This window comes from Chroicocephalus ridibundus, chromosome 9 (assembly GCF_963924245.1).
Source record: "Chroicocephalus ridibundus chromosome 9, bChrRid1.1, whole genome shotgun sequence".
Taxonomy (NCBI): Eukaryota; Metazoa; Chordata; class Aves; order Charadriiformes; family Laridae; genus Chroicocephalus; species Chroicocephalus ridibundus.
In genome coordinates this window covers 1,283,059-1,304,922 of record NC_086292.1, presented here as the reverse complement: position 1 = coordinate 1,304,922, position 21,864 = coordinate 1,283,059, and the positions used below count along the sequence as shown (strand labels likewise).

At 49.0% G+C, this 21,864-nt stretch overlaps 1 protein-coding gene across 5 annotated transcripts; it reads right to left on the bottom strand.

Annotated features, from left to right (window-relative positions):
• Positions 1-1,152: 1,152 nt before the first annotated feature.
• Positions 1,153-21,863, bottom strand: VAMP7 (vesicle associated membrane protein 7). Of its 5 annotated transcripts, none has more exons than XM_063345575.1 (9): positions 21,766-21,862; positions 20,735-20,837; positions 14,466-14,624; positions 11,213-11,270; positions 10,471-10,608; positions 5,913-6,003; positions 5,663-5,730; positions 3,884-3,976; positions 1,153-3,219 (listed from the first exon to the last, which is right to left on the bottom strand). In XM_063345575.1, exons 3-9 carry the CDS (start codon positions 14,609-14,611, stop codon positions 3,151-3,153), a joined length of 663 nt encoding a protein of 220 aa, XP_063201645.1. In that variant the 5' UTR covers positions 14,612-14,624; positions 20,735-20,837; positions 21,766-21,862; the 3' UTR covers positions 1,153-3,150. The 5 variants fall into 5 exon arrangements, with proteins under 5 accessions (XP_063201645.1, XP_063201647.1, XP_063201649.1 ...); XM_063345577.1 differs by having other exon boundaries at positions 21,692-21,827; XM_063345579.1 differs by having other exon boundaries at positions 21,675-21,811.
• Between the last annotated feature and the right edge of the window lies 1 nt (position 21,864).

Here is a 21,864-nt window from a genome sequence, read left to right as displayed (position 1 = left end):
GCTTCATTTCATGGGTATTTTAAATATAAATCTGATACTGAAGCACTTGCGGACAGCTGTCCCACTGCAGGGAGGGGCAGCTCTTTGCTTTTGGGCCACAATCAGGAACATTAAGCACAAAACCCAGCTCTGTACTCATCACACTAATGAGATGTTAAGTTTTATCCTTTCATTTTTCTAAGCCACTTTCACACCAAGTGGTCTTCCTTCAGATTTTTATATTCTGCATTATCCCCAGCAGATGCCATTCGAATGCAGCTTTGCCTCAAACCAAGGTAACCATCAACTGAACTCAAACAGTTTCTGCAAGCTGAAGGGGAAACCCAACTCCCTCCTGCTGCTGCAGGAGCCTGCTCCCGCAACCTGATCCTGCAGCGGCATTTGGTGTTCCTGAGGGAGACGAAAGGCTACAAAGCTTTCACAGCGCGTCTCTAGTGCAGGACAGCGAGCGGTGACTCAGTCTGTATGAGAAACGCACCTAGAAAAAGTTCTAGGCTAGGCCCAGAGAAGAGGAAAGGCAGCCCTTAGGAGGGATGGGGGGGAGGGCTATATCACTGAAAATTGCCTTAAACCAAGTTTTCACAGAGACAAGTAACACCACCACTGCGCTGAGTCAGACTGGTTTGGGTTGGACATGACCTTAAAAATCATGTAGTTCCAAACCCCGTGCCGTGGGCAGGGACGCCTTCCACTAGACCAGGCTGCTCAAAGCCCCATCCAGCCTGGTCACCCGTCTGCCTTGTGTGTTCTCTCCACCCACCAGCGCTCTGAGCAAGCGGCACCTTGTCCCCGTGTCCCTCAGCATCCCTTTGTCCGAGGCACTCACCAACCCTCCCAGTTGATAACAGGGACAAGAAGATTCTTCCCACCACCAAAAACCAGCCCCCATCAGGTCATGACAGGCACCGGCACCAAAACAAAGCCAAAATCCTTCCAAAGCCAAGAGGTTTGACACAGCCATCATGGAAACTACTCCGCAGCAGACTCTACATGGGATTTCTCCAAGCAGCCCCCCAGGGTGACACCAGGCTGGAGCGCAGCGTTACACCCAGGGTGACCCACAGCCCCGGTACAGACTGGTGTCAGAGCAGCTCCTACCACCAGTGTGCATTCAGCGCCAGACCTGCCTCTCGCAGAACTAAAGAACTCTGCTTTCTGTACAGGAATTTTATTTAAATCAAGTTAACTTTGTTTTTACACTAATGCCTCAGTGCATCCTTTAAAAGGAAAGGAAGTATTTTCTTTAAAAAGTATTTATACGTAAGACGACAAATCATAGAAATGAACACGGTAACATCAACAATCCCTAAAACATGCACAATTGTACACTGAACTGGCGGTGGCTGTAAGAGCAGGAGGGAAGAGGAAGGAAAATCTTTCTCTAAGCTTTACATTCGATTACCTCAAATGGAAACCAGTGACCAGAGCTCTGGTCAGCCCCACTGATGCTCTCTGCACGTCGAGATCCCAGTACCCTCAGTTAAAGTTCAGCCGAGTAGAAGACAAATCCAAAGGAGCATGCAAGTTCAGAGGAGAACTCTTTATCTGACACCTGCTGGAGCACTCCACAGTCAGTGGAACCAGGAAAAGCAGGTGGAGGAGCAGCGGTTTCACGTCATGGCACTGCCAGAGCTACTGGGAACCTGCCGCACCAACCAAGTGCTCAGAGCCTCCCCTTCCCATCCCTCCACAGCCTCCACCCGCCCTTAGAAGCCACTTCCCTGGGCCAAAAAGATGCAGCTGCCTTCGTAGCCCGTTTGATACTTTTAGGAGATTTCAGTTGTCTCCATTTCTCTTGGAAGTGAGCCTGGAAATGAGCCAGTAGCCCCCGTACCCCTCACCCCAGGCAACAGCAACTTTGGCCCCACTCAGCCAGGACCAGCTGAGGACGTGGACGTCCAGCTGGGACAGATGCAGCCTTCACAGCTTCCAAGAGCAGGGAAAGCTGCCCCTGTCCCCTGGAGCAGCACAGCAGCAGCATCCCTGATCCTACGTTTGGTGATTAGCCTTGGGCTTGGCTTTGTTTGGTTTGCATTTTTAGTTTTCCTTTTCGGAGGAGTACTTGTTACTGCATCCTCGGAAAGAGCCTTTCTTCTTCAGACCACAGAGAAAGTAACTCATCAGCTCCAACCGCCTGTCCCTTCTCTGTCCCCAGCTGTCAGCACACGCCTTCAGTGCGGAAGCACAAGCAGCAGATAACCGACACCTCATCAAGCCAGATCAATAGATTGGCCCCCAATTTCACCTTCGCAAGTGATAACATCAGTTATTCATTCATTAATCTACCCTCAAAAGAACAGGAGACATAACATGTGAGAAGCAGATACATTACTGCAACCTTAACTATATGCAACCATCTCCTTTACTGTATTGATTTAGCCACAAATTAAGGGGAGGGCATGAGGGAGAAGTGAGGATGAAGAGGCAGCCATTCCAAAATGCTGAGGTGACCCAACACCCTTCTCCTACCGCCCGCAGGGAGACCTCCAGGGCAAGGGAGATTTCATACAGAAGCAGCACCTACACCTTACAGTGCGCGCAAAGCCCCAGCCCAAGAGCCCTTCTGTTTGGTACTACCAGTATCACACTCACAACCTCTCCCTGTCGAAACGCTACAGACCCACAAGAGGCCAGACACGCACAGAGAGGCACCTGCAGCTCCCAAATCTGTAGAAAGTGGAGATTCACGTCCACCCATCTTGTCCCTCCCCTATTAGTCGGGCTCAGCCCAACCTGAGCCCCCCTCAATGCCACCCTTGGGGGCAGGACGGTCCCTCGCAGTGCTCTCCTCCGCTTGCACCCTCACGTGAAAGTGCGAAGCCACACGGGTGAGCATGCACAGAACCCTCAGAGCCAGACATGCCGCCCAACCAGCTGAGAAGGGTGTAGTTGGGACAGGAGAAGAAACCAAAAAAAAATAATAATAATCCCTTCAAGTAATTTAAAACAGCCCATTCTCGAGGTTCCAGCTGCACAGAAGCAGGGACCAGCTGGGCCTGTTTGGGGTGATAAGGCAAAAAAGTCTGAAGTCCTGGAGGGATGGAAGAATGAGAAGGTGTCAGTAGTGAAAGATTAAGAGTTATTCTGTAGGTTGCTTCTTCCCACTCCTGCGATTCTCATCTCCAAGTGACCAGCACCAGCTGCCTCCAGTTACTTCTGCACACAGCTCGGCCACGCCAGCCCACCGCAGGCAGTCGATAGGATAATATAGAGGATAACCTGGAGAAAGAAAACAGCCGCTTCAGTAGAGAATCAGGCTTCCATCAGTCAACTCCTGACTGAGCCTGGCGATCAACCCAGGAAACCCCTGGTTATCAAAACCCTGAAAGTCAAACACCTGCAGGACTTTGTGCTGGAGCCTCTTCCTCCACGTTCTCACAGCAACCCGGGGACGAGAACTGGCCCCCAGCAAAACACGACCGAGGGTTCAGTGGTGACAAAGTACTTCACACACCCCACCTGCAATTACACTTCAGCACTGTCTGCATTTATCACAGGCTGGAGGTACACCAGCACATCAAAAAAAGCTACTTCAGAGCTAAGTAATGAGACACCAACAGGACCAAGGCCTAAAAAGCCATTGCAGAGAGAGCAGCCATAAACGCCATACCTTAGCTTCTAACAGAGACAGCGAGGCAGCACTTAGAAGCTAATCACGATTGTCTGGCCAGCTTTTCCTATTGCCTTGACGAGAAAAGCTGCCTGGCACAACGCTCCTCTCTCCTCACCTCACACAAGACCATCAAAATGGTTGTTTTCCAGCTAAGCCCCTTCCAGGCGCAGAGCTGGGAACAGGCGGCTCCGAAGGCAGTAACACCCTAATGGCATTTCCCAGTGGCGAAGCCTCACTTAAGAGCTGAAGGTTATCGTGCTCCATACTTACAATTGTTACAATGATGATGATGATGGTAAGCTTGAGGTTCTTCATACACATGGCTCTAGCAAGGTTCCTGCTGGTAGTTTTGAAAGTGACCGACTACAAGAGAAAGTAAAACAACTAATTAATTCCCGAACCTGCTGCAGAGGAAGCTGCGCCCCAAGATGCCAGATGAAGAGGCTTTTCCCAGATACTGCCTCCCTAATAACCCGACCCGTAATCTCCTCCGGAGCCGTTTCACTCCGGCAGTTACAGCTTCAGGGGCAAGATAAAGTGTAAGAGTGAGCCCAGAGCCAGCTCGGGGTCCTGCCTTCCCTCGCTCAGCTTGGGAGAACCAAACACAGAACCGTAGGCTGCCCACAGGGATTAGTTTACCCTGGAGTACTTCTGCTTGGCTTCTCATTTGACTTCCAGCCTTTTGGGAACTGAAGAGTTCCAAAATATTTACAGAACTACTGATCTAATCACCAACACATTACATGCAACTTTATTACTGTAAGTACACCTGCCAAAATGAGACAGCCCAGGGGAGAGGCAATGCTAGAAATCCTTTCGTGCTGGAACTTCCCTCCAGTATTTGGCCTTGCTGCATTTGACGGAAGGCTGGTGGTTGCCCTCTCCCAAGTCTCCTCTCTCTGTCTTGCCATTCCACCCATTAAACCAGGTTTTGGTCACCAAATGACCTCAAAACACCCACCGGGCTGTACTGGTGCCACTATTTTCACAGGCTCTTCCTGCGCAGCTCAGGTGAGGATGCTCCTGCCCAGCTCAGGTGAGGATGCTCCTGCCCGGAGAAAGGCTGCAGCGCCAGAACAAGCCAACTCAGCAGCACACTCTGCTGGTTATTTACAGGTTTTACCCACAATCCACCGCCCAGTTTTTCCAGGGAAGGCTACAGCAGGCACAGCTGCATCCCTACGGATGGCAATTTTGCCAATTCCCATGCTCAGCCACCATCTGAACTTTGGGAGCGCTGCTCCTGCTCAGCTGAGCGGTTCCACACGTGGAAGCAGGGCGCTGGGTACCAACACGCCTCATCACAGCCCAGCTCTCCAGAGGATGGGGCTACTCTGACCACCAGCTTCTTTAGAGCTCCATCCCAAAAGGGGGCCCTGCCACTGTTGCTAGGAGAGTTCCAACACGTTTGGTTTGCGGACACTATTCTGGTGGTCAAGGAGTGATAAAACACGGTCCATTACTCTGAAGTTCGAGAACTTCAGCCCTGGATCTCCTATGACACTCCCCCCTGGGCTGTACGACATTCCCACTAGAGGCACATCCCATTCCTTCATCTTCTGCATGGTTTCCAAGAACCAGCACTCCCTGGGAGAGCTTGTACATGAATTCAGCCTAATTGCTGAAGGAATTCCAGTCCATTTGTCTAAAGCACTACCTGAGGTCAGGCTGTTTCTTGCCAGCAACCGAGGAAGTGGTAAGGTTTAACCACCTGACAGCTGGAGGACAGCACTCCCTGCTGGGTAAACTCCAGGCATTTCTAAAGCCAATAGTTTTTGCCAGCTTAGAGCTGTTTAGATCTCCACAAGCCCCATAGAGGAGATACCAGCACTCCACTCGGTTGAGGACTGAATCCAGGTGCCAAAGGAACTGGGCACCAAGCCAGGGCTCTGCAGAGGAAGAAGATGCCGAGCCAGGTCTAGGGATCCCCAGAGGAAACACAAAAAGGCTTCCAGAGTGTAGCACACTTTACTAGATAACATAATGCTTTATAATTATATTGATGCACTAACACTATTTCCCCATTTCTAAGTTCTTCCCCAGACTTACTGAATCCACAAGATTCTCCGTTTTATCGATCAGCAACTCCAGCTTCTCTCCTCTTTGGGCCACGAGGTCTAAAGAAAGAGACCAAAATCCAAATCTGTAGGCAGAATCCCAGCGCAAAAAGCTGCTTCCAGTACCCACCCCCCAACGGCCAGCCAGGAGCTCCTGGCGATGGCTTATGAGACATCAAGTAGTTCTCAGCCTTCAGAGATCGCAGGCAACAGTACTTAAGGAACAGTCTCGCATCACACACCTATGTTTCGAACCATGATTCCTTTGAGTTCATCGATTTGAGCTTGCGTCTCTGCCACCTGGTCAGTGCCCTTGCTCTCCGAGTGGTATTTCTGTAACAAATGAACAGTCAGTGAAAGCGGGGACCCTCAATGTCGCACTTCAGTCCCTTAAGACAAAAGAAAGGAAACTCGGGGTCACTACAGAACAGCACAGACGTAAATGTGAGTTTTCAAGTTACCTGAGACATTTATAAGTGGGTAGTAGACCAAAATCTGACTTTCTCAGCCACTTACAGATCATACAGCCCATCCGCTCCCGCACTGCGGGAACTGCAAGGTGCCTACAACTTCCAGAGTGCCCGGAGTAACAGCCCCCTTTGAAAGCCCAAGCAACTGGCAGCAAGGGAGGAAAGTTAAAGCAAGAATCTGTGGGATATGGCTCACTAAATGCCTGAGCCGCTGTCAGTGGTCCCACTCCCACACATCGTTTCTGAACTATGTATGAAGGCAACGCACTTCCACGACCTCCTCTACTTATCTCTAGGACATGCCAAGAGGGCCCTGCGATTTCACAATGCAGCCATCTCTGCAGGTGAGCGTCAGAGGGGGTTCCGGCAAAGATGAGGAGGGCCAGTGAACTGGAAACACCACCCCAGGAGACGTTCAGGATGGCCAGTTTGAGTCGCCTACCTGCTCCTCAAGCAGCCAGGAACCGGCCTGCTGCGTACTAGGCCCATCTGGGAGGATTTCACATGCCACCTCCTGGCTACAGCTTGGCACTTGCCAACAGCTTTGTCAATACTGAATCCCTCTGGTGTATTACAGCAAGTGGCAAAGGCACTGGATACCCCAGCAGCTGCTCGGTGGCCGCATGGGCAAGCTCACCCGCTAGCTTCTCAAATACCCACAGAAGCCCGCTCTGTTCTGTGGCCTTGCAGAAGCAAGCCAAAGAACAGGACACACTGCTAACCCGTGCGCTGTTCCTGTCATCCCGCCCCTTCAGAAGTGACAGGGACTTCACTCAAAGACAGTTCTTCAGGTTTTGGGATCACAAGTGAACCTCTGGTGACTGCACGGTTCAGGCTGGCAGGCGAGAGAAGCACTAGCCAACATCCCCCGGTTAAAAGGAATCTCACAGTGTTTGCAGAATCAAAGGAGGGAAACTGAGGTGAAGTCAGCATTGGATATTCTGCTATTCCTGGGTCGATCCGAAGTCGCTGCTCTCATCACAGGTCCTCTGCAGCCAAGCATTGCTAACCACAGCTCCTGTTATCCCACTCCCTCTGTCACCCTCACCCAGGGAAACAGGTCTCCAGAGCAAAACCCATCAGTAAGTTGCTGCTTTCCTCTAAGCTTGTAGCCACGGCACTCACATCTGAAGACCTTCAGGAAGCACCTCTGCTTTAATAAGAGACCTCCCAAGGAGGCTGAGAGCAGAGGCCAGCAGCAGACTGGGATTGCTCTGCTTCATGACCACCCACGTGGCTGCTTGAACCCCGATTTTGTTAAGCATTCGATTTGCATCCATTTCCGACGAGACAGGAGGCAAGAGCCTCTGCACTAGCAGCATTCACATGCTCAGGTCATAATTAACGGTTGTAGCACTGAATGCAACAGCTCCTTCCAACCTCCTCCTCAGCGGTTAGTTTTTCAGGAGAAGGTACGGAACTGGCACACTAACAAAGCTGTCACTGGTTTTACTGGAAGCGCAGCCTCCCTTTTCGGTACTATCTGTGTGCTACACTTGGGTTGGAGCGCGATCTCTGGGCTGCCACACGATTTCTTCCTCCAGGCTCAGCATCGCACTACTCAAACTCCTTAAGTCATAGGAATCGCCGAGATAACAGTCCTGCTCTTGCACTCCGCGCGGTGTTGGGTCGGGGGGCTCTCATCTCAGCAAGCTTTAGAGCCATTTGAGGCAAGAGCTTTCTGTCATCTCTTAACTTCTATTAGCCGATGCCTGCATTTCTATCAATATGCAAAAGCCGAGGCCAGCAGCTCCTCTCGTGCTTTAGAGAAATGGGATTTTTTTAGAGGAATATCAACACCATGGCTCTGAAGACTGCCTGGCTCTCCCGATAAGGCAATACGTTAAGCTTATTGCAGCAATGAACAGCTTACAATTTGATGAGTCATCACTTCAACATAGTTTCACTCTCCACATATCAAAGCCTGGTGGGAAGGAAAAACTCAGTCCTATCACACACGGGAAGTTAATCTCATTAATTATGCACAATGCATCGGGCCCTGCTGGAGCCACACAGGCATTACTATTCATTGCCGCTTATCTGCTGCATAAGCCACAGCACGGCTTCTGCGATGAACTGTGCAACGCGATGTGCTCCAAATCACCTCTGCTGGTCACCGAGGGCACCAGCACAAGCGGCTCCTTTCACAAACTCCAGCACAAACTTAGGCAGCAACGGTGCAAGCGCAAACCCTCACCTTCGCCCTGCACCCCAACACGCACCCGTTACTGCCGGAGGCTGTTATAAAGTTAGCTCAGTTTCTACGCTTTAAGGCAAGAGCTACGCAGAGTCACCGACAGAGGACCTCTCCTCCGGCACCTGCGATATCGCCAACCCTGGCACTTTCAGGAGACCAGCAGGAGAAAAGCCAAGCCCTTCACAGAGAACAGCAGCAGCACCAACAGGGTCACCAGCCGCAGCAGAGCAAGGCGAGAGCCTCCTACACCACAGGGACAGCACCAGTTGTAGTGCCCCAGACACAGATCGCGTACAAGCTCTGAAAGCCAATATTCCAAGGACATCTTTAATTCAAGGGAGGTCTCAAAAAAAACACAAAAAAACAAAACACAGTTCAGGTTATGGAGTTGTTTGTAGTCAATTAAGGACTCTTTAAGAGAGTCTTTAACAGAAGATCAAAACACTTCCCTTGCAGAACGCGTAGCCCGAGGTTTTGTGCACTAATAAGGCTATTGATGATGTGAGTCACAGGGCAGTTAATTGGTCCTTCTCTATCTTCCACCTGCCTTCATTTGATTTGACAGTACACCTAGCAAGAGGCCTGTGCTTTCCTCAGCCCTGTTTTCTCATACCACTGCAGCCCAAACAACAGGGAGAAGTGCCAACTGCAACATTCCCTCTACCTTAACAGCTCATATTTTAAGAGCAGCCCAATCCCACGCCTACAACAACTGCTCTCTGCTTTTTCTCCTCCTCTCCCGCACAAGCCCCCAGTGAAGCAGGGCAGGGTGCTGTTTGCAGACCCAGGTTACACACACAGCAAGTCAATGTGGCGTTAAGAAAAAGCGCTCTGTGAAACACATCTCATTCTATAAAGGGCTGAATGGAAACGCAAACACTGTGCTGTGCACTTAAACACCTCGGAAACTATACTCATATATTGCTAGGAATAAAATACATAAAGCAACACAACTATTTCAAACCTCTCCTGTCTGGCAGCCGTGGGCTTTGCCACTCCTCAAATACAACACACAGCAAGCAAAGCACTTTTGTGACAACGGGACGGCAGCAGCAAGGCTGTAGCAGATTCCTGTGCTAAGCAAAAGCAGCACGTGAGTCCTCTGCTCTTCAAGAGGGACACAGATTCCAGCCCAACCTTTCCCTTCGGAGTCCAAGAACAGTATTCTGAAACCTGGAAATTTCTGAAACAGGAGACTGACCACGTTCTGTGCATGCCCTAACACCACATTCAGAGCTCAGCTTTAGCTGAGCTGTCACAGGGCCAGTACAATCAGACAGCAGGAGCCCGAACACACCAGGACAGCGCTGCCGTCCAGTTCCAGCAACATGCTCTGGAGCCAGCGGGGAAGCCAGGACAGAGAGCTCCCTTCTCACACGGCAGAGGGGTGCCGCTACAGTTTTGTCCCAAACACCGCTACAGCCTCAGCTGAAAGGTCCACATTGAGGGTGAAACTTTTGTAATATCCTCACACTTTTAATTTTGGGGTTGGAAGGGTCCAAGCAAATCTCAGCTCAGATAATGTGGAACCTTTCGCAAGTATTTACCCATCTCTTTAACCTCCTGTCTCTCTTGGGAACGGAAATCCTTGGAGCCTCTGTGCGAGCCAGCTGGAGAGTCTACCATGGCTCTGTACGCAGCACTTGACTGTAACCCAAGCCCAGCTTGCTTTCCTCCTGAAAAGGACGCAGTACCACAATGAAGCAGTGTGCCACCGAAATTACCACGCAGTAAGGAGGAGAGGACTGAGAGGCAGTTAGGGATCACTAGATACTGGAGTGCTAAAGTTTAGTTTAACAGAAATGCAGTAACATGCATTTGTCTTGCTCTTAGTGACGGCTGGATGGTCAACTGGAGCTAGGTTTGACATTTCAAATGTCACTATTAAGATCTAATCTCTAGCGCAGCTACCTGGTACAAAGAGTTAATGCATCATGATAAACCCCAGCCCATTTTTACCACCGAAGCAGTGAAGCAACCCAGCTGCGGGGTAAGTGTGGGGAGAACAGCCAGCTCCCCTGGCTTTATACCCAGACTCAGCACGGTGCTTCAGTTCGAGTGAGAAAATACATGGAGAATTTCTGGGGCGAAGTTTGGCTTGTTAGGGAAATCCCGTTTAGCAAGAGATCTCACCAGCTGTGCGGCTAAGACACTGGAGAACTCGCTGTTCATTGCGTAGGGAAGGGCTGTCTGCGCTCTCGAGCCATAGGTGGTCTGAAACCTCTTCTTGATTTCATTCAGGAAATTGAAGGCTCTGGATCGTTCAAAGTCCTGCAAGGAAGAGCAGACCACGTCCAGAGCTGCGTCAAGGCAGGAATAATGAAGCATACGGGGCGCGCAGCCAGTTGCAGACAAACTGTAATTATCAGTTCTTAACAGGCCTGCTGCGCATAACACGATGGGATTTGACCGGTTATCCTGGGGTTTGAATAGCAGCCAGACTTCAGTCTCAGCTTCCCGGACACTGGTTGGCAGCAGACATTACTGGGGCATCCATTAATTCTGTGCCTGGTACCTTTATCCAGCAAGGGAGAAGTTTTTGCTTCAACACTTCCAGAATTGAGGAGTATTACGCATATTTCACTGACGATTAAAGGCTAGCCTCTACATCTAGATTGCGCTGGGGCTGCTAAGAGAAAAGCTAGGCAAACCCAAGAACTTCACCCGAAAACTAACTGTTCACATGCATTTGAGTTCCAGGCTTAGACTTCAAAGCTCTAACTGATGTGAATAACAGAAGCAGTAGCTCCAACGGGGGAAAAAAGGCACCTCAGATTAGCACCCATTATTGATTTTCTTTGACATACGGATACAAGAAAAACCCCAAAACCTGCAAAAAGCCTGTCTGTGCAATAGCTGTAACCAAAATACTTACATCATCTGTGATGCAGAGGTATATAATCCTGTCTTGGCAGATGTAATGAAATAGATAACTGCAGAGAAGAAAAAAGAAAAAAAAATAAGGTCATTTGGAGCTGACACAGGACTAACCTTCTAGAAGACACTACTGCCTGCAGGGCCTTCAAGGGCAAATTCCAGCTACTCTACAGGAAATCACGGAGATGCCAACATATCCCAGCCATCCGTGGTGAGGTAAGTGTCTCCATTCCTATAAGCTACACTGAGTTAGAAACCACCTACATGTTAAAGAATCACCGGCCTCACACACCTCACAGCACTCCAGGCTGAGCAATCACTTGTAGGACGTTTAGTTGCCAAACAACTTCAGTTCCACCTTCTTCCAGCTACCTAATTGTAAAAGCAAAACCTTGACAGGATACCCAGGGGTCAGATTTACGTCTAATCCTAACCAATGTGCGTACAGGCATCCAGGCGCTAGTTCACGTGTGACAAGAGCTGCAGTTAACTGCAGTGACCAGGGATACTTTAGAGAACCTCGCGGCACAGGGACTTGCTGCTTTAGCCTTGTTTGTGCCACCACCGGCTTGTGCTGCCTTTGGCTTCCTCACAAAGACCGAGAGACAAAAGCAACCACAGCAGAACGGGAATTAGATAGACAATAATCAGGCTGAACAGGCTCGAGTCACGTGGCTAGGTTAACTACTCACGTAAACACGCCTTTGGTGGTACTGAGCGAATACAGATGTTAAATGCAGCCCTCAGTATCCTGAACAACAGTGCAAACCAGTTCAAAGCAATATTTCCTTATCAAAATTACCCAAGCTGTTATTTTTGGCCCAACAAAAAAAGAACCAACCCTGAATTCATACACAACTGAGCCCAAACCAGAACTCAGAGCTTCTAGTTCAATTCACTGGTTTTAGCTGTTGCTTTTTTATTACATTGTCCCACCGCCACCAGTTGATGCTCCAGCAGGTGATGTATTCTTCTGAAGAGTACAGCAGGACAAAATAGGAAGAGAATTGCAAAAAGGCCACACGAATACTTCCCCCTGCAATTCAAAACTCTATCTTTTCACTTTGACATTTGTGTATTCCCAAAATTTTCCCCAGTAAGCACGTGGACCCTCTTAAAAAACTCCAGAATAAAAGCAAATCAACACACGTGCTGCACAGCAGCTGCCTTGTACAGCTCTAAGGACACAACTCAGTAGCTTTCAAACTCAGGCTTTGTATTATATAAATAAGACGACACTGAAATTAGCTTTAGGGGTGGGCCAGAAGTATAGTTTACTGTCCTGAAGGTCTGTTCTCATGAGAAAAAAGCCCCCAGACTCCATATCCACAACTATTGCCCCTCCTTCCTGGAAGGAGAGAGGTAAAGCTTGTCTGGTGCTACCTCGTAGGCTCCCCGGTGACTTGAAGAATTTTAACAGCACAGACAGAATAACCCCAAGAACTCCTGATGCTCAATGGCTGGTTTCCTTGGGGATTATACAGAAGACACAGAAGTTCTTAAAACCAAAAAGAGCTCACTAAATGAGTTTAAGAAGTTCAAAGTTAAAAGAAACTCAAGTTTCTTCCTGTTTCAGAAGAGGAGGAATGATCCTAGACAGACAGTAACAGCGCAATTTTCTAGCCTACAGGCTGGGACCCTGGCAAGGATCCCCGAAACCCTACAGAGAGGAAGAATGACAACACCTTGTGCTCACTCAGCTTCAGAGCCTTCACGTTCTGCCCAGTTATCACAGTCACGGTAAAAACCAGGCTATTCTATACCTCTACAAACCAAAACCCTTGCTTTTTGACAGTAGGAGGAAGTTGCCAGCTCCAAGCGTATGTGTGAGAATATTCAATCCCCCCAGGCAGATGGCTTGGAACTCTCCCTTCCCCTCTCCTAGAAGGCAGGCAGGGGTGGCAGATCCTGACCAAAGTAGTGATTATCCAAATCATAGGGGGGAAAAAAAAAAAAGCCAGTATAAGACTTGTCAGAAGAGACTAACTGTAGTCGAGGAGAGACTCTGATGGTAAGCTCAGTGCCCAGAGCTGCAAAATGGCACCTGTATATTTTCATAGCACAATGCAAAGCAGAACAGCCACAAACTGCAGCGATCTTCTGCCACATTTGTTAAATCCTCACTAAGGAAAGCATCGATAACGAGCAAAAGCCCGTACACTTTGCAGCATGCTTTTCAAGGGTAGATGCATTAATTACCTATCTCTCAGTGCTCCCCAGCAGAGAGTAAACCAATCTCTACCACAGTTCAAGTTTTCATCTATAAAGTGCACTACGGCACTCCTAAAACTCAACTTTGTAGTTGGCTGAACAGCACTCAAGGCAAAGTTAAAACTAAAGAAAATAACTGTACCCTTAAAATTACAATACTAAAAAAAGATTCAGCATCCAAAGTACTTTAGACCATAGGGCAGGCGGCTTCCTCAGAAAGCTCTCCCGCAGGGACTTTCAGTGCTCCCAAGCCAGGGAAGGATGGGGAAAGACTACCCCAATTCTTAGCTCTTGAATCCTCAGGCAGCCAAAAAAGCTTTAACACAACAGCTTGGGCAATACTGAGAATGCAGCCACACTGCCAATTCAAAAAAAAAAAAAAAAGCTGAAGTGGGGTCCAACGCTTCTAAATTTAGTTTCTCCACAGTTCTTTCTTTAGTTTGCACACCAGCACGCTGACGTACCTACCTTACATGTGCAGTAAGTCAGCAGAGCCTCAGGAGATGCAACATCTAATCCCTCCATTCTATCAACAAGGACCAAGGGCTCTTCAGAGATCTGTACGAGCCTGGGAAAAATCCTTCTGTCCCACGGACTGCATTTGTGGTAGCTCAGGATGGCTCTACATCTGCCAGCGTGACTTAAAGCAACCAGGATCCGCAAGCATTCTGAGATGGGTGATGTTTTTACCTAAAGCCATGTTCAAGCCTCAGAAAAGCCAGCAAAAGCCTCTGCAAGCCAAATACCAAAGACTCCAACAGCTCGATATCCCCAGCTGAGCACCCGCCAACTCACTTTGGAGTCATATAGAAACAGAAAACTTGATTTCCTATCAACTGCCTTGGTGCTTATGGCTTAAGCTAAATTCAAATCCTGGTTATCCTGCAAAGTTCGGGGTGGGGGGGAAGTAGCTATTGAGCTGACTGCACATTCAATCAGCATACGAACGCATCCAAAAGCGAATTTGGCTACGCTCCATTTATTCCTATCCTCGCGCATGTCCACTAGTCTCCCCTCCCATACCCAGAAGCATTACTCACTTCCCATGTGAATAGGTCAGTTTGTTGTTTTCAGATGGTATTTTTGCCAGGATCTGCTCTGTCACCTCCAGGAAGTTTCCTCCACACCAGGCATGTTTGGCAAGGATGGTTGTGCCCCTCGCCACAACAGCGAACAGGATAGCCATGACTTCACGCTACCTGGAAATAAAAACACAGCAAGAATTAGACTCACCTTCTTTGGCAGAGAAAGCATCATAATCTTCACAGTATTCTCTCAGCCCTCGCATAACAGGAGGGAGGCACAAGCTCGTTCAATACTTCGACAGGATACTGTTATCAGAAAGCTTCTCTCATTTCCCCTTTTAGGTTCTGTTCAGAACACCACCAAGGCTACGATAACCTCTGCAAGAAGGTTTTTCTTACTCCAACTGCATGGTGGCCCACAGTCAGTGATCCCATAATGAATCTTGCCTGCCTTGTTTCCACCTAGAATTCTAGCTATTAGGACATTTTTTTTTGCTCTTCAACTGACCCTTAAGGTTTTTTCTTGCTTGTTATTGAAAAAACCGTCTGCAGTCAACAAGCTGCAGTTCAGAAAGGAAGTAACTGTCTTGCAGCTCTATTAACAGCAGCTCATTATACAGACCAAGCCCACCACCCCTGACACATGACTGCTATGGGTGAGGCCTTGGCTTTGATTGCTATCGAACTGAAGCAGAAAAAACTACTACTTACTTAGAGTCACACCTTACATGTCCCCTTTCAATGGTCTAGAGACACTCACTAAGTCTATGTTGTCCCCAAACTTCTGTAAAGGCACATAACCTGAACTTTTCAACGCGAGACAGCACATTTGCAAACTGATTATCCTCAGCAACAAGCTATTTCTACAAGACAACATCCTTGTATAGGTATCAAACTGGACAGGTTACAATGTGCAAGTGTTGGAGGGCCAGACTTCTGCGAAGTCTCCAGAGCTGGACAAACACGCCTGCTGTCATATAAAGGGACACCCTTAATCAGCTCAAGTATCATCACGTTAATCTGCTGACAGACCCACGGTTTAACATGTGAAACCACATGTCAGACCACAGCTGTGACATCTGCTCGGCTCATCCAGTACATCCATAAGCCTCTTTTCTGCTTAGGAAAGACTTAGGAAGACTTTTGACCCCTCAAAATCCAAAAAGCTTATTTTTCACTTTGCACTTTGACTGCCCTCATATTGCCTGCCTTGTTTTGTGTCTAGAAACGCTCGCATTCTGGCTGGAAAGATCACACGCCAATTTCAATGCAACCAAGTAGCGCGGAGACCTCTCTAGGAATAGGTACAACAGCAGAGCAGCAGCGGTTTAGCTTCAGGATCCAAAGACCACAGGCAGAGAGGCTGAAGCCAGGCTATGCCCAGCCAGACTTTCCACCGACCTCTGGCACTGACTGAAGTGACTCATCGATCTCCTGTACCAGGGGCTGGTCCTGCCGAGCACTGTGCGGACAGATCTGCTCTGAAAAGCTTCTGCTTTCATTTGAACTGATGCACAAATGGTCACGGCAACAGTGGTGGAGGAATACAGAGCTGTTAACGAGGCTGCGAAGCTGAGATACAATCGCTACCCCACTGCATCAGGGCTCACTTAGTCCGAGCTTGACAGATTCAGGCTTGGCCTGACAATCAGGTCATCTCCCAAACCTCCCATGGGTTTAAGAGCTCAACATTGAAAAGAATAAAGTGGTGGATTTCTTCAGAGAATAGTCTCCGCAGCTAAGCTACAACTACCTGGGAGCACCAAGGTATTCCGAGCCAGCACTGCTGAAGGGAGGAGAAGGCAAAGACTGAGCTTGACAAAGGGCCACAGCAGGCAGAGCAGGAAGCAGAACAGCAAAAGGTCTCAAACGACACGGCTTGGGAGCACAGCACCGAGCCGAGCGCACTCTAGGAAACCCAGGAGTTCGTAGTGCCAGTAAAGGGGAAGGGAGAACACGCCAAAGCCTCACACCGCGCAGACAGAAGTTCCCAGAGAAGCTGTTCTCCTTTGCTCTTCCTGACCAGCAATACAACAACAGGGCATTAATAACTGAAAGGGGGAGGAAGCACCAGGGCACCCAGCAGCAGCTCCCCGAAACAGCTTTGCTGCTTTCACTTCCTCCTGGCTCAAAGCTGGCACTCCTCTGACCCACACACGTGCCCCCTCGTTTCTCCCAAGGACAGGAGAGAAGCCCCTTTTGCAGCTTTGAGTGGTTTGCTTGTTGTTTACACCCTGACCCAGTGCAAGATCTGTTTTCAGAACAAAAGGAGCTTGTCGCATTTACCTCCTGCTCTTTTCGATACAACAGCCTCCCTTCTCCTCACTGTGTCCAAGTATTCACATACCACTTGTTTCCCATCCACCGCTCCCACCTAGGGGCCACCCTCAGCTGGACACAGCTCAGGGATTTAAACAGCAGGATTTACACCCAGCTGACACGCTTGCACAAAGCCCGTTAGGGAGAAGGGAGGTGAAGAGCGCCCACGCCAGCAGACCCTCTGTCACTACTGGTGGAGGAACTGGGGGTTGCCATTTCCCTGCCTTGTCCCCCTCCCTTTCAGGCTAAAGCAAGCAAGCTCCTCCAGCTCATTTAAAAACACGGGTACAAAGAGGTGACAAACAGCTAGGTTTGGGTTTGTTTCCTCCGCAGTCCCAGGTATGCTGGCTCGCGGGCTCACAGCCACCTCCTGACATCAAGTCTGTCAGCATTGCAGAAAAAGAAAACCAAACACCAAATTCTTTTACATCTAAGAGGAGATAATCTTTAAACATAAGGACAGGTGGTGCTTATTACACTCAATTAAGTAGTTCCACCTCCACCTGAAGAAGATTATGGAAGTTGCAGAATACAGGAAAGCGAGGGTAACAGTTCTTCCCCTTACACACTTTCTAAGGAAACTCCTCAGCACAGATACCCGAGGAGAAAGAATATAAACCAGAGAAGAAAGTCGTGATTACTCACTGTCTGTAATACAAAAATGAAAAGAAAGCTCAAGAACAGGTGCCAGCAGCAGCAAGTAGTTCTCCACACCATGCATCCTCTGAAGCTCGTTCCCACACATGAGCACAGAGGAAAAGAGTTAACGAGTTCAGAAAGTAATTGAGAAGTTTATGGAGGAAAAGAATCACTATCAAAGAAGCTTCACCCAAGCAGCTGCTCTCTGGAGCCTTAAGAGTTTATCCTGAGTTTCTTCTGCTCTCCCACTCTTCCCTGGGCATCCACCACCCACCACAGAGCCAGACCCCACTTCGGTCTGACTCAACCCAGAACACTGAGAATCACTTATTCCATACAAGCTCAGGACTTTTTCCCTGGGAGAAATACCACAAAGAACAAGTAATATCTTTGAGCAGCAAAGCAGATAAGCGAGATCCATGGCCCAGCCCCGGTCGAGGTTGTGACTCTCCTAGTACTTGACTTTAGGGCAGCTCTCGCTCACAATGCTGCTCTTCCCATACAGGAGCAATTAGGAGTTATACAGAGGCCTGAGATGTCCCAGCACTCCCAGTTTAGAGCAAATGCCTTAAAGGAGTTTAAAAACATGCTTCCAAGGCATCCTATCATCTCTTGCAACGCTTGAGCTACCGAGACCATCACATGACAAGCAGAGAGTCAAGTCCTTCCCCAACCGCAGCTTTTCCCTTCCAGCATCACTGGCCCAGCCTGCCAGCTCACATCTCGCCAAGCGTTTTAGAGCTGCCCCGCTACAGAAAACCCAAACTTCCTTCCAGAAAGCTGTACCAGAAGAGCTCACAGACTGATCAACCTGCACAAGCAGCACTGAGCTTCCTGACATCCAGCAACAGGAGACTTAAGTGGCCAGCCTAGCAGGGTTGGTGGGTTTTGGTTTTTTTTTGTTGTTGTTGTGTTTTTTTTTTTTTAAGCCAGCTTTAAATTGCTGCATCAACCACATGTTGATTGCATTAGAGCAGGGAAAGTAGTCACAGATGCCAGATATTTAGCTGCCTCTGGCCTTAAAAAGCTGCTCTCAGGTCTTTAAAGCACAGTGCTACAGACAGACAAGTCTGAGGGTCACAAAGTGCTTTAAGTCAAGACTCACCCTGCCTTTAGTCAAATGCAAGTTACTAATCACAAGTCCCCGCTCCACAGGCCTGAAGAGACCAACAGCTGTAGCCTGATGCTCACAACATTGTTTGTTTAAGATAGGAGCATTTGGACCCAGCAGTGAACAGCAGCAGACATTACTCAGAGCTAAAACCTAAAAGAATAAGCAACTTTAATTTAAAACCTAAAAGAATAACCCTCCTGCAGGAGCCTCCACCTAAAGAAGCTGAAGCAGAAGAGAAGCCAAGCAAAAACACAGAACCAACACATTTACGGACAAACGTGAAACAAAACCAAACCTTGGGTAGCTCAAGTTAAATGCTTATCACACCAGAGACAAGGGCAGCCACACAGCTGATTCTGATCTTGTAAAAAGCAATGATTAACTGCCATGCAACTGTTCCTGGTTTCTCCTGATTAAAGAGACAGCAGCTCACTCCTGTCTGATGAGGCCACAGAAAGAACAAACATTTTCCCAGAGAAAGAGTAATCTCCTTGGCAAAAAAAAATTAAAATCATCAAGCATCCAGTCATTCAGAAGGAATTCTCTACAACGTAGGCTCATCTCCTGTCCTTCACCTTAGCTTTCACTAGTTTAGCCAGGAACTACACAAACTGCACTTTGTTTTCTACTCACTCGACACCCGAACTCTCCAGGTTCTGCCAACCCTGGTTTTCCCAACAGCAAGGAACTGCTGAGCAGCACAGGTCAAAGAACTTGTGAACAGCTGCAACTGCACACTGATCTGCAACAAAACCACCTAAACCAAGATGAATTTATTATACAATCACATCCCTTCAGATCCACGGAAGGACAGCCGTCTGCGATGTTTTGGCAAGCCCAGCAGCTGAACCAGAACTGTGTCGGTGCGTGGTACGGCAGCAGGTCACAGCCGGGAATAAACAAACACCACTAAGCCTCTTGAGCAATCAGGTGACTGTCAAGTATCAAGAAACCAATCTCTTCACATTGCAGTCACTCAATGAACAGGACCAATATAAAGGAGCAGTTGTAAAAGAAAAAACATCCACAACCCGCCCCCACCACAAACACTGAAAAGGCAGCGAGCGACAAACCTCAGAACTACAAAGCCCATACAAGCAAAGAGACACCTTAATTCCCAGAAAAAAAACAGGTTCATGCTGAGGATTATAAAGCGATTCAAACTACTTCTAAAAGTCTCCATTCTTTCAATATTGGGTATTTACAGAACTCACACTAGTGAGGTGTAGCACCCCAAGTAAGGTGACGCTCGCTGACGGTGCAGGACCCCACAGTCCTGTGACAGCAAAGAAATCGACTCCCTGAGTGCAGAGTCCTGGGAGGAGCCTGACTCAGGAGACAACAGCCACGTACTCTGTAATAACACCTGCCCCCAGCTTGGAGCAGAATGGATTAATTGAAGTAGAACAGATTAACAGGGAGCATATTTCTCTCTCTAAGCAGCATCTCACGCAGCCCTGTAAAACTCAGGTATTGCTTTTGTTAGTAATACAAACGTATTAAACTCCTAGAGAACATCTTTCCTCAGACATTACAAGAGAGTCAGGAATTAAATACATTAAAATCAACCCCTTTGTATAATCTAGAGATCACAGCTGTTTTCTATCTAAATTTAACATATTGAACAGCTGGAAGTAGCCAAGACCAAACCTTCCTAAACACAAAACTCACTCAGAGATAGCAGGTAGGCCTTGCAGGGAGAGGCTCCAACTGAGGAGGGGAAGGGGAAAAAGGCTGCATTCCTCAGCCACCCAGAAAACACCACGGATCCAAACTGCTCGTTAAGCAGTGCCAGAAGCATCTGGCAGCTCCCAGAAATGAAGCACAAAGGCGAGCTGAGCACTGCGTTTGTATCGCAATGACTATTTCCTCATTGCAAGTCATGCTGCAAGATGCAGCGTGCTGCTGTCTACAAGGTCTCTCACCGTATTTGACAGAAGGGCGCAGAAAAGCCTCCAGCATCTTAAAGAATGCCAGAAACACAGGTTCAGTCTTCAACATGACAGTTAAAACTTCAGTAGGGATGATTTATTATTTTTAAGTTAGACACAAACCAACTCATTTGTTGCTCTGACTTCACTGAAGATCTAGAATAGACTATTGGATGGCAGCTAAGAAAGCTGGGGCAAGAAGTGAACCCAGAACAAGAAGTGAATCCAGAAAACGCAGGTGAACCCAGGTGCCCATCCTCTATCAGCAGTGCTGCCCTTACCAGCTGAGGGGGACTCGTCAGTCTTTCTTCTCGACCAGAAGATTCACAGCCTCAGCGCCAACAAGTGATGGAGGAGGTTGCTGCTTGTATTTCCAGAAACGCTCTTTACAGAAAAAGCAAAGGGCAACACATCACTACTGGCTTTAAACATGAAACAAGCGTAGGTGTTGCAACCCTGCGAGTTGCAAACTGCCTGACTGCAATAAGAAAACCGTTTAAGTACAGTGACTTCAGCAGAAAACAGCCAAGGCCTTCCCTTTAACCCTTCCCTGGCATCTGCAACTTTTTATTTCTTTAAAGGATATTCCAGCATTAAGCCCTGTAGTTTATTTGTTCATTTTAAGCCTGAGAAGCAGGACATTCATCCACCAACACAAGTTTAGCTCCCTCTCTGCCTGCACAGCTGACATCAGGTACCTCTGCTCCATCACTGCGGAAACAAATCACCAGATGAGATTAATCCAGTTTCTCTTCCAGGCCCACCACCTTTTCTGGGAGGCAGTGTGACAAGCTTTGGAAGAGGGATAAAGACACAGAACAGGACAGCTACTGAATGAGCAGCTCTCTGGAGAGGTAACATGTACACCCCCACTTACGGCGTCCCCCAGGTAGCCCCATCACAAGAATAACTGGAATTATTTATCATTATCCAGTCTTCAAGATCCACGCAAGCTCCAACTTACACCAGCAACACGCCGCTCCGGGGTTAACAGGCCTTTTGGCCCCCATGTTCCCCAGCAACCCGCCCCCGGAGCTCCCAGAGCCCACCGCCCGCCTCCCCTTCCCCCGCCGCTACCGAACGAGGCCTCTGACAGCCGCCAGCACCGGCCCGGCCGGAGGAGCGGCCCACCGGGGACTCCCGGCCACCCTCCGGGCCTTGCGGGCCCAGGCCCACCGCCCGCCGGCCCAGTTACCCGGTCCCGGCCCCGCTGCGGCCTACCGCCCCCGGGGGGGTACCGGAGACAAGCCCGCCCATTCGAGCGCCACAGGCGGCCCTGCGGAGGGTCCCAGCCCGCCCCGTCGCCGCTCACCGGCCGCCACGGCAGGAGGGAGCGCTGCCGGGGCGCCACCGCCCGCCGCGCTCCTTCACCGCCCCCCGGTACCGGGCCGCCGCTACGCGCTTCCGGCGA

Coding starts and splice junctions, on each gene's coding strand:
- VAMP7 (XM_063345576.1), bottom strand. CDS start 14,611: ATGGCTATCCTGTTCGCTGTTGTGGCGAGGGGCACAACCATCCTTGCC. Junction 6,004..10,470: donor GTGTCTTAGCCGCACAGCTG/GTGAGATCTCTT, acceptor CATTTGTTACAG/AAATACCACTCGGAGAGCAA. Junction 3,977..5,662: donor CGGAGAATCTTGTGGATTCA/GTAAGTCTGGGG, acceptor TTTCTCTTGTAG/TCGGTCACTTTCAAAACTAC.